Raw genomic sequence first — 13,561 nt, 5'->3', positions numbered from 1 at the left:
AAACTTATGATGATACCCATGTCAAATCACGTTACACAGGCTTCAACATCTGGTCAAAACTTCGGCGGGCGCTCTGCAATTCTTCTCCTTTCCATCATCATGGCTAATAATCTACCGACCGAGCTTGTCGAGCGGATCCTTTCCTTCGCCGCCACGACAAATACACGTACCGCCCTCGCAGTATGTCTGACCAACAGATTGGGTCGACGTGCGGGCCACCCGATTCTTTACCACACACTGGAGCTACCTGGCGACGATGGGGATAACAATGCAGGTCTCCTTCCCATTCGCATGAGAAGTTTTGCGCTGTTGTGCCGGACCATACTTGGAAGCCCTTCTCTGGCGATACATGTGCGCGATATCAGTGCATATGTTCACGATATCGATGGTCTGGAGCTTCCGGAAGCTCCAATAAGTCTCTCGATATTAGACCGGCTATTTCGAAACGTAACCTCGATGGGTCCGGCAGGAATAGAATGCACTGGAAACTGGCTAAGTTCGCAGTATCAGATTGCGTTCGCTGCAGAACGTGATCGCGATGCTCAAGCTTCGGTGCAGATGTCAGACACGATTGAACCTACATTCGCACCGGAGGTCTACCTTGCCTTGTTGACACTTGCCTGTCGACGCATTCGAAAAATACACGTTTCTGGGCCCACCACATTACTTCTGAGACCTTTCATGCAGCTCGGAACGTTGTTACAGATGAAACTGCCCGGACGACATCGCAATTCGGATGGCTTCAGTAGCGTGAGGGAGATTCACTTCCGAAAACCCGCTGGCAAAATGGAGACCAACTGGAAACTTCAATATGTCGGACAAGCTTTGAGATGGCCGTCCGTTGAGGATATCAGAATCGACGCTCTTCATGGCGGAATGCTCAGAATCAATGCCCTGTACGGCGGGACAACCACTCCGTTCTTTGGGCCCGAGTTCCAATCTACCCTGACCACACTCCACATCATGGATGCCATGACGCCTATGGAAGACCTCAGTATTCTACTTCCCGCCTGCTCCAGACTCAAATCCTTCACCATGTCATGGTCCAATGCGTACGATGCGTATCGGCAAAGACAATGGCGATATCTAGCAACGCTTCTACAAGAACACTGTCCTTTGCTTGAAAAACTCGACCTGGACCTTCCTCGTGCAGAAAATCTCCAAATTATCTCCGTGGGAGCTTTTCCAGGGCCCGGCGTGTTCCGGCAGACCGGAGGCACAAAGGTTAACAATCTAGGGATAGGAAGTCTGCACAGATTGAGACACCTGCGGAAACTTCGAGTGCCTTCCATTGTTCTATTTGGCGTGTTTGAAGATGTGGAAGAGCGAGACCATGATTGGACTCTACCTGAGCTACTGCCGAGCTCTCTCGAAGAGCTGGACGTTCTTTGTGAAGGCAAAGAGTTCACAGATCACGACTTGAGTCTTTTGGATTCTGTTGGGATGGACAGCCTTCGGAGTGTCACGATCAGGAACTGTTTCAGAAACCAGTGGATCTCGAGAGATCGTAGCGGGAGACTCACATTTCAGCCCGGTATGAAGCTTCGCAATGCGTTTAGATAACTTTGGAAAATCTATCAAGCTTCTTGCTCGGTCTCTGTTTCTATATGAATGTATGTACATATCCTTTAAGCAACAGCATCCTTCACTTCTAAGCTTGTAGGGCTACACGCCACTAGCACAAATCGGCACAGATCTGGCATTTGAGACAACGCAGTATGATAGCGCTGGAGCCTGACGTGAAATTACAGTAAGAACGATAGGCGGAGGCGGCTTTTTATGTCTCACGGAGGTGGAAATAGGAGGTGCCGAGTGTACTTTCGGGGAAATGTTCATCATGCCTGCATGCAGATGCAGTGCCCGGATGATAGCGACGATGTTATATGTTCTTTCGTGTAAGCGGCGTTGAATGTATGGGAGTTCGACCCATCTGATTGAACCTACGTAGACGCTGTCTTGATTCCAGACCAAAGCATTCGCAGTTTAAAATAGCTTCTTCATTCGAGACCAAAGTCCACAAACATGGAGATCTCCATCTCCCATCCACCATAATGCTCCACTTCTCGCCATACGGTAAGTGCATGCGTGTAGCACTGGGAYAGTGGGATCCCTACCACTGTATCCGAAAGGAAGAACATTTTTCCTAGCGCCGCTTCATTCAAGCCAAGCTCACATCAAGATGCGTTCAAATATTTGATTCAGTGCAGCTTGCAAATGAAACCACCCCGCAATTTAAGCTTCCCAGCCCCGTCTCGACCCTGCAGCAGATCGATCGCATGCTCGAACATCAACATCAACATCAACACGAACAGCTTCACCTTGCAATAATCTTTCAAATTCCGACTAKAGAAAAGGCAGAAAAGCAGCATGGATATAGCCTACGACCACCTCTCTTCTCCAATTCACACCGACTCCACCACCACGATACCGAACCCCTCCTCCTCTTCCGACCCTGCAGATCCCACAGCCCAATCATCCCCGCCAGCGAATACCCTTCCCACAGAATTCCAACAAGCCTTCCAGGCCGTCTCAAGTTCACCTTGGGGTGCGAAATTGGGAGGATGGTTCAATACCGCGAAGAAGCAGGGCGAGACTCTAATTCAGGAAGCGGAGAAGGAAGCGAGTAAAGGATGGACATCCCTTACAGAACAGGTCAATAATCGGACACGAGGGATGAGTCTCGAGGGGCCGGTTCCTGGGGAGGAAACCTTGCCGGTGGACAGTGCGAAGACCGTGTCGGGAGAGGGCAAGGAAGTGGGGGAGAAAGGTGAAGATGGGGAGCAGAGACCGGAGAGTTTACCTGCGGATATCGTCAAAGAAGCGAGTAGTGTTTTTGCGAATCTGCGAGTTAGTGCGGCTGCGAAGTTGAGGGATTTGGCCAAAGCGGAGGATGCTGCTGATGAAGCGCTGGAGAAGTTTGGACTTGGGGTTCGGGATTTTCTGAGGAATGCGGTGGTTATCTCTTCTCCGGATGATACAACCTCGGGAGCAGAAGTCTTGTTCTCTACAGAGGAGGTGGGCACGGGGAAGAAGGTGTTTCATACCACGAGATTGGATGCGCAGTTGCATGCGATTCATACTACGGCGACGAGCTTTCTGGAGGAGCCGCAGGGGGAAGAGTGGGAGGTCTGGAAGAAGGAGTTTGATGTGGAGGAGAAGACGGAGGCGGTTGCGGGGGATCTGGAGAGGTATGGAGAATTGAGGGGCATGATGGAGAGGTTGGTTCCGGAGAAGGTGGATTACAAGGAGTTTTGGACGAGGTATTATTGGTTGCGCAAGGCTGTGGAGGAGGACGAAAGGAGGAGGAAGGAGGTGTTGAAGGGTGAGTTGTTGGATTACGATGGAGGGTTGAGAGGTGATGCTAATGAGATGTGTACAGGAGCAGCGACGGTACCTGAGGAGGAGATCTCCTGGTCTGACGATGAGGAGGAGGATGATGGTTCCACGCCTCAACGGAACGCTACACCCAACATCAACGCGGGCGAGTCTACAAATCACAAGGCATCACAATCCACAACGACCCTCCATGCTCCCACGATATCTTCCAGCAAGTTGGAAGCTCCTACAAGAAAAAGCCATGAAGATGAAAGTCGAAGCGTGGCGGATTCGGAAGCGAGTTATGATATTGTTTCCGGGGCCACGAGTCGTGCGACGGGGAGTCCCAAGACCAAGGAGGGGAAGGTTGAAGGGAAGGAGGAGAGTGATGATGATGATGATTGGGAGTGAGTTATTGATGGGAGGGAGGTCTGGAGTTGGCGGAGGCAATGATACCAGTTCTATAAGCTGCAAGACTAAAGGATTAATGAATATCAAGTGCTTGCCGGTGCTCCCGTGGTAATGGAAGAAGAGAAGTCGCCTTGATATCATGACCAGGTCACTGTTGGTGGTAGATCGAGGAGAGTGATTTCCAGCCGAGCTCCCCCGCCGGTACAGGATTATCTCCTGAAGATGGTCTTGTTTCCATAAGATGCACCGCCTCCAAGTTTATGACAATACCTTGACATGGTAGCACGATCAATATTGTTCCCTTCACGATGACGATGACGGGATAGCTCGCCAATCACAAGTCCCGTGTGGTTGGAGGTACCTCACAGGAAGCGCACGGGCCTCCACGACTGCACCTTCCTTTGGGATCGTCACGGTCGCGCAATTGAGTTTCTGGCGATCGTTCCGTGAACTTTGCGGGAAGTCCAGCGTTTCCAGCCTCTTTCACCCGCGAGGCGCAGAGCAGCATCGTCGCTCTCAAGACAGGACAGGACAGGACAGGACCGGAGTGACAGGATATTCGCGAAAGAATGTCAGCTCGAACTGGTAGAAATGGCCATTCCGCCCTGACAGCCACCCTCCGCCCGTCAATCCTCGCCGTCGCTCGCTTACTGGCCCTCCCTCTTGTCTCCGCCCTCCCACACTCCCTCACCACGCTCAAAAAGCACGACGATGACGCGCCGAAAGATGTCTCGGATCCGAATCTGTACCTCTACCTGGGAGTGGCCGTCTTGTTGGTCCTTCTCGGCGGCGTCTTTGCGGGATTGACCATTGCGTTGATGGGACAGGATGAGACGTATCTCCAGGTCATCGCGACGAGTGGCGAGGGGGGTGAGAGGAGACATGCAGCACGAGTGTTGAAATTGTTGGGTAGAGGGAAACATTGGGTGTTGGTGACTCTGTTATTGAGCAATGTCATCACCAATGAGACGCTGCCCATTGTGCTGGATCGGAGTTTGGGCGGAGGATGGCCGGCAGTCGTGACTTCCACCGTCCTCATTGTCATTTTCGGAGAAGTGGTGCCGCAGTCGATCTGCGTGAGATTCGGTCTGTCCATTGGAGCGTACATGGCGCCCATTGTCACGGGATTGATGTGGGTCATGGGTCCCGTCGCGTGGCCGACTGCGAAACTGCTGGATTATCTGCTGGGAGAGGATCATGGGACCATGTATAAGAAGGCAGGATTGAAGACGCTGGTGACATTGCATAAGACGCTGGGCACGGGTGCGGGCGMGCAACTGATGGAGGACGAGGTGACAATCATCAACTCCGTGCTGGATCTGAAGGAGAAGCCGGTGGGAGGCATCATGACGCCCATGCAGGATGTCTTTACCATGTCGGCGGATACGGTGCTGGACGAGAAGATGATGGATACCATTCTGAGTCAGGGATATTCCCGAATTCCCATCTACTCGCCTACCAACGGCAGGGATTTCATCGGCATGCTGTTGGTCAAGATTCTCATCACTTACGACCCCGAAGACTGCAAACGTGTGAGAGACTTTGCTCTGGCCACGCTGCCGGAAACCGCTCCACACACCTCCTGCTTGGACATTATCAATTTCTTTCAGGAAGGCAAGTCACACATGGTGCTCGTGAGCGACTACCCAGGTCAAGACAAGGGCGCTCTTGGAGTTGTTACTTTGGAAGATGTGATTGAGGAGTTGATCGGAGAGGAAATCATCGACGAGTCAGACGTCTTTGTCGACGTCCACAAAGCCATCCGCCGCCTTGCACCCGCGCCCAAGACCCGCTTCCCCCATGGCAAGACGGGAACTGCAGTTCACGATGATTGGGAGAGCGAGGTTGATGAACGAACTTCCCTTCTCCCCAAACATGGCGATGGTGGCAGCAAACGTCCCTCTCTCGTCAATGGCCACCAGACTACATTCCTGATGCGTAGAAAGTCCAGTAATGCTTCTGATGCCACTCGTGGGACAGGGACAGAGAAGGTGCGGTCTGGAGCGGACGACATGAGAGAGCACCTCAAGCATCTCGGACCATCGAATGCTGCCAGCAAGCCGAGAGCTACCAAATACAGCAGCGTGAAGATCAAGCCTGGCGTCGGAACGATACCCGAAAACAAGACCACAACAACCGGCGTTGCAGAACAGAACGGAGGTCCGCCTTCTGCAAGTCCCATCATCATGGGAGAGCAGCAGCATGATGGCGGACATGAAGACCACCCCGCGATCGAGGAGGCCGTTGAGGCGTTGAGAAGCGATTCGAGAGGAGCGTCCAAGGGAGCAGCAGCTGTCATGAACGCCATCGGCAGCCCGAACATTGGCCCACGCAGAGGAAGCGGTCTTAGCGCGAAAGAAGCAAGTCAGATTGCCGAGGAGAATGCTGTCGCGAAAATGTCGAAAGAGTTGGAGGAACAGCAGCAACGACTACAAGAACAGCGGGATCGAGAGCCGGACTTTCCTGAGAAGATTGTCGTGGGTCCGGGAGGAAGTGAGACTGCGGGGAGTGAGATGGGAGGTTCTTCGAGGCAGGGCAGTAATCCGCATAACAATGCCAGTGTGAATGCTAGCAGGGAGAGTGTGGCGGTTGTTGATGGAGAGGATCATGGAGACACGGTGTCTGAGATGAAAGATTCCAAGGCAAAGAAGGGGAAGAAAGGCGGTGCTGCGAGAAGTGGAAGTATTACGGAGAGTATTGTTGAGGGAGAGGGAGGGATGAGAAAAGTTGTGTTGGAGACTACCAGTAGCAGCTCGAGCGAGGAGGGTGGAGTCAATTCGGAGACGTCGCCTAAGAGTGGTGGGCAGGGAAGTAAGAAGGATGGCCAGGGAAAAGATGCGAAGAAAGATTTGAAGAAGGTGAAGGAGGACGGAAAGGGTGATTCGGGAAGTGGTGAGAGTAGAGATGATACGAATGGAGAGGGAGAGAGTGCGGCGGATGGAGGTGATGCGAAGAAGAAGGCGCCGAGGAAGAAGAGAGGAAAGAGAAAGAAGGGTGGTGCTACTGGTACTGGTGCTGGCACTGGAGGAAGTGGGGCGGGTGGGAGCGAGGCGAGTTGATGAATGCGGCCAAGTTATGATGGATTGAGAGAGACTGCTAGTAGGGCGGATGATCCTTGTGAGAGAGCCGATTTGCGGTTGGACTACGGAGTGGATGAGTGATGTAAAGGTAATTGGACCGAGGAGGTGGGTGTGGAAATCAGTGCGACAGGATGATTTATGTAGTTGTATCGTCTGGGCTGAGGATTCTGTTGCTTTTGTGGGAGGGAGTGGGTGGATGGGATGGGATAGGATAGGATAGGGTGAGAGTGGGATTTGGGAGGCCCGGGATGTAATACGAAAAAAGATTCACTTGTATTATTGTATTCCTCGTTTGAGTTGTGTCATGTCATGCTTTGATGGGAGRGTGAGGGAGGGAGATGCGAAGGCATGGAGATTACATAAGCCCAGTTGACTTTCTTACCTACCTTCCACTTTGCTTCTTTATCTTGGACTTTCCTCTCTGAACAACTTTTGATGGTTTACTCAGACGAGGTCAGTCCTGCGGGAAGCATGCAGCTGATGCTCAAGCGACTGCAAGTGCCCGTCAAGGGCGATCAGTGGCGTTGTGGGGGCTATGCTGAGCTTTGGAGGCTGAGCACATGAGCCAGACAGACTTCACCTCGAAGTCCAACTCAATTGAGACACGACCTTGCAGTTTACAGATTGTGACCCTGGAACTGACTACAGTACACCTATCGGCCTTTTTGGAACCTCTGCATTCGAGTTGTGCTGATCGGACTGACCTTCTGAGCAAAATCACTTTCTCGATATCACTTTTGTCGGATGATGAGCACTTGGCAAACCAGCACGAAAACCAGACAGGATGCAAAGCGCTGACTGGGATGGCGGTGGCGTTGATAAGGCGGTAATCAACGACATCGCCGGCGGTGCGAAGGACCTGTGTTCAATCTGCCAAAAGATCAACTTCTGGAAGGTACCTGGTGAGCCAGCCTCGAGCACCATATACACCTGGCGCGGACCCCTCAGTCACGTCTTGAAATGCCACAGCTGCGTACTATGCAAGTATGTTAGGGAGCACACCGAGACGTCCGTCTTCTTAGAACGCAAGGAAATTCTCGAAGCAAATTGGCAAATCAAAACAAGATCAAGATATATGGGGATGCTATCACGATCTTTCAAAGTGGGGTCATTTTGCCAAATAGCAATCAATGAGCATTGAATTTGTGGGAAGTCCATACGCACAGTGCGGATGGATCCCTCTCTGTCAGTTGGACGTGTGTACGGAACCCCCGGGACGGAGCTGGCAGGAGTACGAATATCAGCTGCTCCGATTACCAATCGCGAACCAATTCAAGATAGATCAACTGCGCCGGTGGTTGGCAGACAGCGACGCTGGAGAAGAGCAGTACGTCAAGCGCCGTGAACGGTCATTCGAGGAATTCCGCGCCTTGATTGATGAGCGTCGATTCAGAGTCGTCGACACCCAGTCTGGAGAGATCATCGAAGCTACGGAGATGGTATCATACGTCGCTGTCTCCTATGTATGGGGCAAGAAAGAAAGAGCTACGAACGCGTTCGTCTTGGCTCATGATGATGGAAAAAGGATGGTTGACTTCCAAAATACGCCGGCCACTTTGCGTGATGCCATTCATTTAGTGTCGCAGCTCAACCTACAATACATCTGGATCGACCAGTTATGTGTAACCCAAGATGATCCTGACGACAAGGTGGCCAATATCAGGAAGATGGGAGTCATCTACAGTATGGCGACCTTCACCCTGGTGGCCGCTACCGGCTTTGACGCTGAAGCGGGTCTTACGCGGTTACATAATCGTCAAAGACCGCATGAAATGGAGCTTACAGCCAAACATCAAGGGAAGTCGATATCTTTCCTACCTGAAAGAGAGACGATCGACCAAATCGTGCAGGGGACAACCTGGGCAAAGCGAGGTTGGACCTTCCAGGAGCAGTTTCTATCCACCCGCCGCATCATCTTCACAGATGAAGAGGTCTTCTATCAAGACGGCATCCGTGAGGAGCGCGAAGCCTACAAACTCGTAAAGACACGTCCCGACAGCCCTGAACGGGAGAAGATCACGATGCCCAAAGCGTGGACCTTTCAAAGTTATTTTTGCTCGAATGCACGCTAGCGAGACTCCGACCGCACTAGTATTAAGGTATAGCCTGGCTGAGACTATATCACTTTACATCAAGCGAGATTTGACAATCGAAGGAGACCGACTATCCGCATTCTTGGGTGTCTTGATGTGCTTCAGGCCGAGAGACATATCGTCAAACGTTATGCAAATGCTGAGCGGTTTAGATCCAGTGCATCCATCCTCAGGCCTATGCTTCAGTACTGTCGGAGATTACATCAGAAACTACCAGCCTGGAACACGCAAAGTGTCTAGCTGGAGCTGGGCAGGTTGGAACGGTCGCATAACTCCCAGAGCGCTTGCCTGGCCCGAGACCGGAACAACGTCACGAGCCAACCGGATTGACGATAACAACCTTCAGCTCGAGTCTTCGGATGCAATTTGGCCGTTTGAACCTTCTGCAGTCATTCGGGCACCCACGGAGAGCATCGTTCTTCACTTGTATGTGAAAGCCACCCGCTGGTCTCCGCCAGTAAACCAGCCCACGTGCGAAGGCAAGCTTCTCGAGAGCTGTATCTGTACGATATGTCACGACAGAGTTCAAGCGGTCGAGGCATCCTATCTGCTGATATTCCCGCTCCTACCATGCGAAGCGTTTCTCATTTGTATAGAGACTGAGCACGATGGTCTCTTTGAGCGAGTTACGTTCGTAGACTACCACTCCTCCATTCCTAGGGAGCATCGTGAGTGTGTGCTGCAGCCCGAGGGGTTGAAGTTCCACCATGTACGACTGGTTTGAATGTGCATCCAGGAATGACAACGAAGCAGGGTCTAGATCTCTTTTTCTGTTCTTGATACAACCGGGATCTCTTGCCATACCTGTCAATTTAACGATTCTCCAACAAACGGACAGTCTTCGATTCCACTTACATGGTTTTCAAGATTGTTCTCTCGACAACGACTCTGTGTCTGAAGGTGTTAGAACCCTCTTCATCAGCAGAGTCGCTCTCCAAACTATCGAAAGACCTTTTTTGAAGGGCGAATATCGTTGAGGAATCTTCACATCCGACGACTCTGTCTAAATTGTCGAGATCATGACTCAAGCGCAGTTTTTTGCATTTGTCTACTTCCAATACAATTTCCTTCTACTCTCGATTTACTTTCAAGCTAATTCCGATCGATATTCCATCCACTTTCGATCTGCCGTCAAACAATTTCATCTTCCCGCCCCGCGGGCTTGCGCCCTCTATAGTATCGACGCATTCGTACCCTGAGAATCCTCCTCGCGTCTAGTGTCGTTTGCCATCTTTGAAAGACCATCTGTGCCGCCTTTGAAACCTACCTCTTCTTGATGTGCACTCAAAGGGCGTTGAAATGATTCGAAAACCTAGCATACTCACAATTGTGCCCACTACGAAACTTAAACCTCATGTAACGCTTCTTCGCACCCAAAACCATCCTTGAAGCCACTCTCTCTCTCTTCTCTGCTTGTGGAAAGTGGTTGGTATAGAAATTTAGAAAATGTGGTGTCAAGGTGTAGTAGAAGATGTGGTCTTTCCGCGAACGTGGGTTGGCAAAAGAAAAGAAGATTCTGGGAAGTAGCATGAGCTTTACACCCATAGACGTGTATTGTAACCTCGAAGGTTAACTCATAAAGGTATTACCTCTTCTCCTCGAATCTAATAGAAGCTGTCCACAGCAAGTTGGAGAAAAGCATATAAAGATAGGGGTACCTCTGATTACGATTACAATGCGTACCTACGGATGTTCAAAACTATGTTGTTCGTCAATTATAGTCCCACTGAGCATGCTCACGCCACAAATCGCAAAGCCAATATATACCTATTCATTCACATCCCCAAACTCTAAATCCCCGCATGTGATGATGCCAAGACCGCAAGGGGTGCGTATTCTTCCAACGCACGACATAATGTGCTGCACTCTCTGCCAACAAATTGTACTAGAAATATCTCATTTCTTTGCGTCGAGTGGGCATGAAGTGGACACACAGTAGTGTGCTCAAATGAATGAGATCCACTTTTCAGCATCGCCATACTCTCGAGCTTCTGAGCTTACATCTGCTTCTTTGTTGTGTCTACCTCCAGGCTGGATTCTTTCTGACGTTCGAGCAGACATTAAGAGTGCTTGGTCTTCGTTTCATCGTCAGTTCCCACCAATAAAACGGTCGTCGCGGATAGTACATATCCTCTCATCATATTCATCCGAGACATTCGTAGCAGCAGCGATCTCATCGCTCGCATCCTGACATTGACGCAGAAGTATGGATTTGGTAGTTACGAACGACCGTGCTTTGCTGCTGTCGGTTTCTGACTATTTTCTTCGGGGGGTGGAGATTGGCTGACTCACTCTTCAGGACTGACTGGAACTTCTGCACTGCCTCTAAGAAACGGGAGGAAGAAATGAAGAAAAGATTGAATTTGCTAGAAACCCTCGACAACATGACATACCCTCCATTCAAACGCCCCTTACACATCAACAAGACCCGGCCTCACAACCCGTCCCCGATCATCAACAACCTTATCCATAGCATTAAGATGAGTCCCAAAAAACAATCCTCAAAGGAGCAAGAGCCACCCAAACCTCCTGTGGTATCCACTTAGCTTTAACCACCAACTCTCCAAACCTCGGGCGTAGCAATCTCCCCAAAACCCGCGATTTTCTTCCCCCGGATGCAGTAAGTAGTTCATGAAGGGCGGGCGACAAGAAGAATCTCATATGCTGAACTACACTTCGGAGGTCTTGGGTGTAATATGCCCGGGGGAAGGGCATTGACTGGAATTCTGATTCGTCGTGCCACTGCGGCCTCGAATTCCGTGCGCTAGGTTTTTCCATTTCGAGGATTTCTTCTTCCCAGCGTTGGTGTAGAAAGGCGAAGTTGCCGGCCCAGGCTTGTTCGACGGTTTCGATGATTCGCGTGAGGTCTGGGAAAGTTCTCGCCGAAATCTTCTGGGGTCATTCGTGCGATAAGCCTTCGCATTATATCGCGCATTGGTAAAAGCTCTTGTGGGTCTCGCAGTTGGCTTAAATAGACGGGAAGTTGGGTACTCAAGAGCCCCGTCAACCTATCGAGGTCTGTTTGGGGGCGACCGGGAGGTTGGATAAACCACATATGATGTATGTCATTCCAGTAGAGCTCGAATAGGGCACCGTGGGGACTATTGCGGAGTTCTCGATCAAGTATACTCATCTGCCGTATCCATTCATCCCGCGCGGGCCCGTCGGCCAATGGCTCGTTCATGATGTGTGCAGCACTTGGGAATTCTCTCAACGCCCCGGCCCCTACAAGCCGGATGGCCCTGGTTGCAAATATCATCCCTTGGCCTTATTGGGCCCGTACCTGCCACATTTCGATGTCGTAGATCCTGCCGGGTTCGGTACGCGGTTGGCTGTATCTTGGACATGGATTACCCGGATCCCAATGACCTGATGAAAACGTCGCACTCTTTCCGCAAATGTACTAAGAAGAAAACGTCAGCGTTTTGGATATGTCAGGGGGAAAAGGCACTTACGCAGAATGAATGCCCGCAGCGACAGGTCATATGGTTGCATCCATCCCGAAGCGAGATTTTGAACTGGCAAGCCGGGCAAATTTGGTAATCAACACCACGAGTCTGGTTCTCCAGACCATCGATTACTGCGCCACACGTGTGTTCTTCCTGATCGCCAGGCATCTGGTCGGCGCAAGAGGTGCAGACGTGGCTACTGCAGCTGGAGCAGAGGATTGAGTCGGTGCCCTTGTCCTGAGGAGCTGCTTTGGTGCCGAGGAAGTTGCTGCAGATGGCATGCGACATGGTAAAGTCTGGGCGCCTAGTCTCGATGTTGTTGTTGCAGTAAAGACGGTCTGGGATTGGGGTGGTGTATTCTTTGACTTTGACTTTATAAGCACGGATGAAGTCGGGATCGAAGAAGGAAGGGAAATCGTCAATGTCGAGGATTTCACTGGCATAATGGGGTGGATAGTCGATCTCACTCTTGAGTGCGCTGACGAACTGAGACTTGTAGCCTACGATGAAGCAATCCTGGCAGAGTGAGTCACCAGCGACTAGAACCATTTGCTCGATGGGAGTATCATCGATACAAGCTTGGCAGTTGAAGGTCGACATTGTCGTTTATAATTCTTGGAATGGAGGCCAGGAAAGTAGTGAAACAACACCAAACTGTTATGAATGAGAGTGCAAATCGAAACGATGCTGTGCTTCGACCTGGAGGCAAGTAAAAGATTTAAGTGGGACATCAAAGCCAGTTTCATTGATGGGAAGAAAGACTGAAAGACACACGGATGATGTCCACGACGCCCACGTTCGACTTTACTGGGTCAAAGGGGTCTTGCTGAAAGACAAAGAGTGAATGAGAACAGTATCCGTAATACCATCGATCTTGGATTGACATGTCTCTGGAGTGGGTTTTGGCGATGGCTCTCTGGTTTCTCGAGGATGTCACAAGATGAACKCTGTATTGCATACCATCTTGGAACRGTACTCGGTCTCACAAGGTTTGATAGCCTCTGTTAACAGATCTCAGTGTGGCGGAGGACAATGCGCTTCAAGTACTGTGGAGAACAATGAGTTCCGGATTGGGTTGACCTCACCGAGATAGACGCATACTGACTCTGTTCCGATCGTGGTGACTTGCGGATTGTGTCGAGCTTGCCGGTTTGGTGATGATGTTCACTGCGATTAACAGGTCCTGGTAGTCTGTAGAACAGATCTCCACATC

The 13,561-nt window shown here is 50.9% G+C and overlaps 5 protein-coding genes; 4 read left to right on the top strand and 1 right to left on the bottom strand.

Annotated features, from left to right (window-relative positions):
• Positions 1 to 99: 99 nt before the first annotated feature.
• Positions 100 to 1,563, top strand: RCC_02536 (uncharacterized protein; the record flags this gene model as incomplete). The annotated part of the gene is made up of 1 exon (XM_023767826.1): positions 100 to 1,563. One exon carries the CDS (start codon positions 100 to 102, stop codon positions 1,561 to 1,563), a length of 1,464 nt encoding a protein of 487 aa, XP_023623594.1.
• Positions 1,564 to 2,367: 804 nt separating this feature from the next.
• On the top strand, positions 2,368 to 3,726 carry RCC_02535 (related to DOS1 protein; the record flags this gene model as incomplete). XM_023767825.1 has 2 exons in its annotated part: positions 2,368 to 3,322; positions 3,380 to 3,726. The coding sequence occupies 2 exons, from the start codon at positions 2,368 to 2,370 to the stop codon at positions 3,724 to 3,726; spliced, it is 1,302 nt and encodes a 433-aa protein (XP_023623593.1).
• A 569-nt stretch (positions 3,727 to 4,295) lies between these two features.
• RCC_02534 (related to membrane protein, contains two CBS domains) lies at positions 4,296 to 6,785 on the top strand (the record flags this gene model as incomplete). Its single annotated transcript, XM_023767824.1, has 1 exon — positions 4,296 to 6,785. The coding sequence occupies one exon, from the start codon at positions 4,296 to 4,298 to the stop codon at positions 6,783 to 6,785; it is 2,490 nt and encodes an 829-aa protein (XP_023623592.1).
• A 1,151-nt stretch (positions 6,786 to 7,936) lies between these two features.
• On the top strand, positions 7,937 to 8,878 carry RCC_02533 (uncharacterized protein; the record flags this gene model as incomplete). The annotated part of the gene is made up of 1 exon (XM_023767823.1): positions 7,937 to 8,878. One exon carries the CDS (start codon positions 7,937 to 7,939, stop codon positions 8,876 to 8,878), a length of 942 nt encoding a protein of 313 aa, XP_023623591.1.
• Positions 8,879 to 12,167: 3,289 nt separating this feature from the next.
• Positions 12,168 to 12,948, bottom strand: RCC_02532 (uncharacterized protein; the record flags this gene model as incomplete). XM_023767822.1 has 2 exons in its annotated part: positions 12,168 to 12,302; positions 12,355 to 12,948. The coding sequence occupies 2 exons, from the start codon at positions 12,946 to 12,948 to the stop codon at positions 12,168 to 12,170; spliced, it is 729 nt and encodes a 242-aa protein (XP_023623590.1).
• Between the last annotated feature and the right edge of the window lie 613 nt (positions 12,949 to 13,561).

The sequence above is a fragment of the Ramularia collo-cygni genome (genome assembly GCF_900074925.1).
Source record: "Ramularia collo-cygni strain URUG2 genome assembly, contig: RCC_scaffold03, whole genome shotgun sequence".
Classification (NCBI taxonomy): Eukaryota; Fungi; Ascomycota; class Dothideomycetes; order Mycosphaerellales; family Mycosphaerellaceae; genus Ramularia; species Ramularia collo-cygni.
Note: the sequence above shows the minus strand (reverse complement) of the source record. Positions and strands in the feature narration are given on the sequence as shown.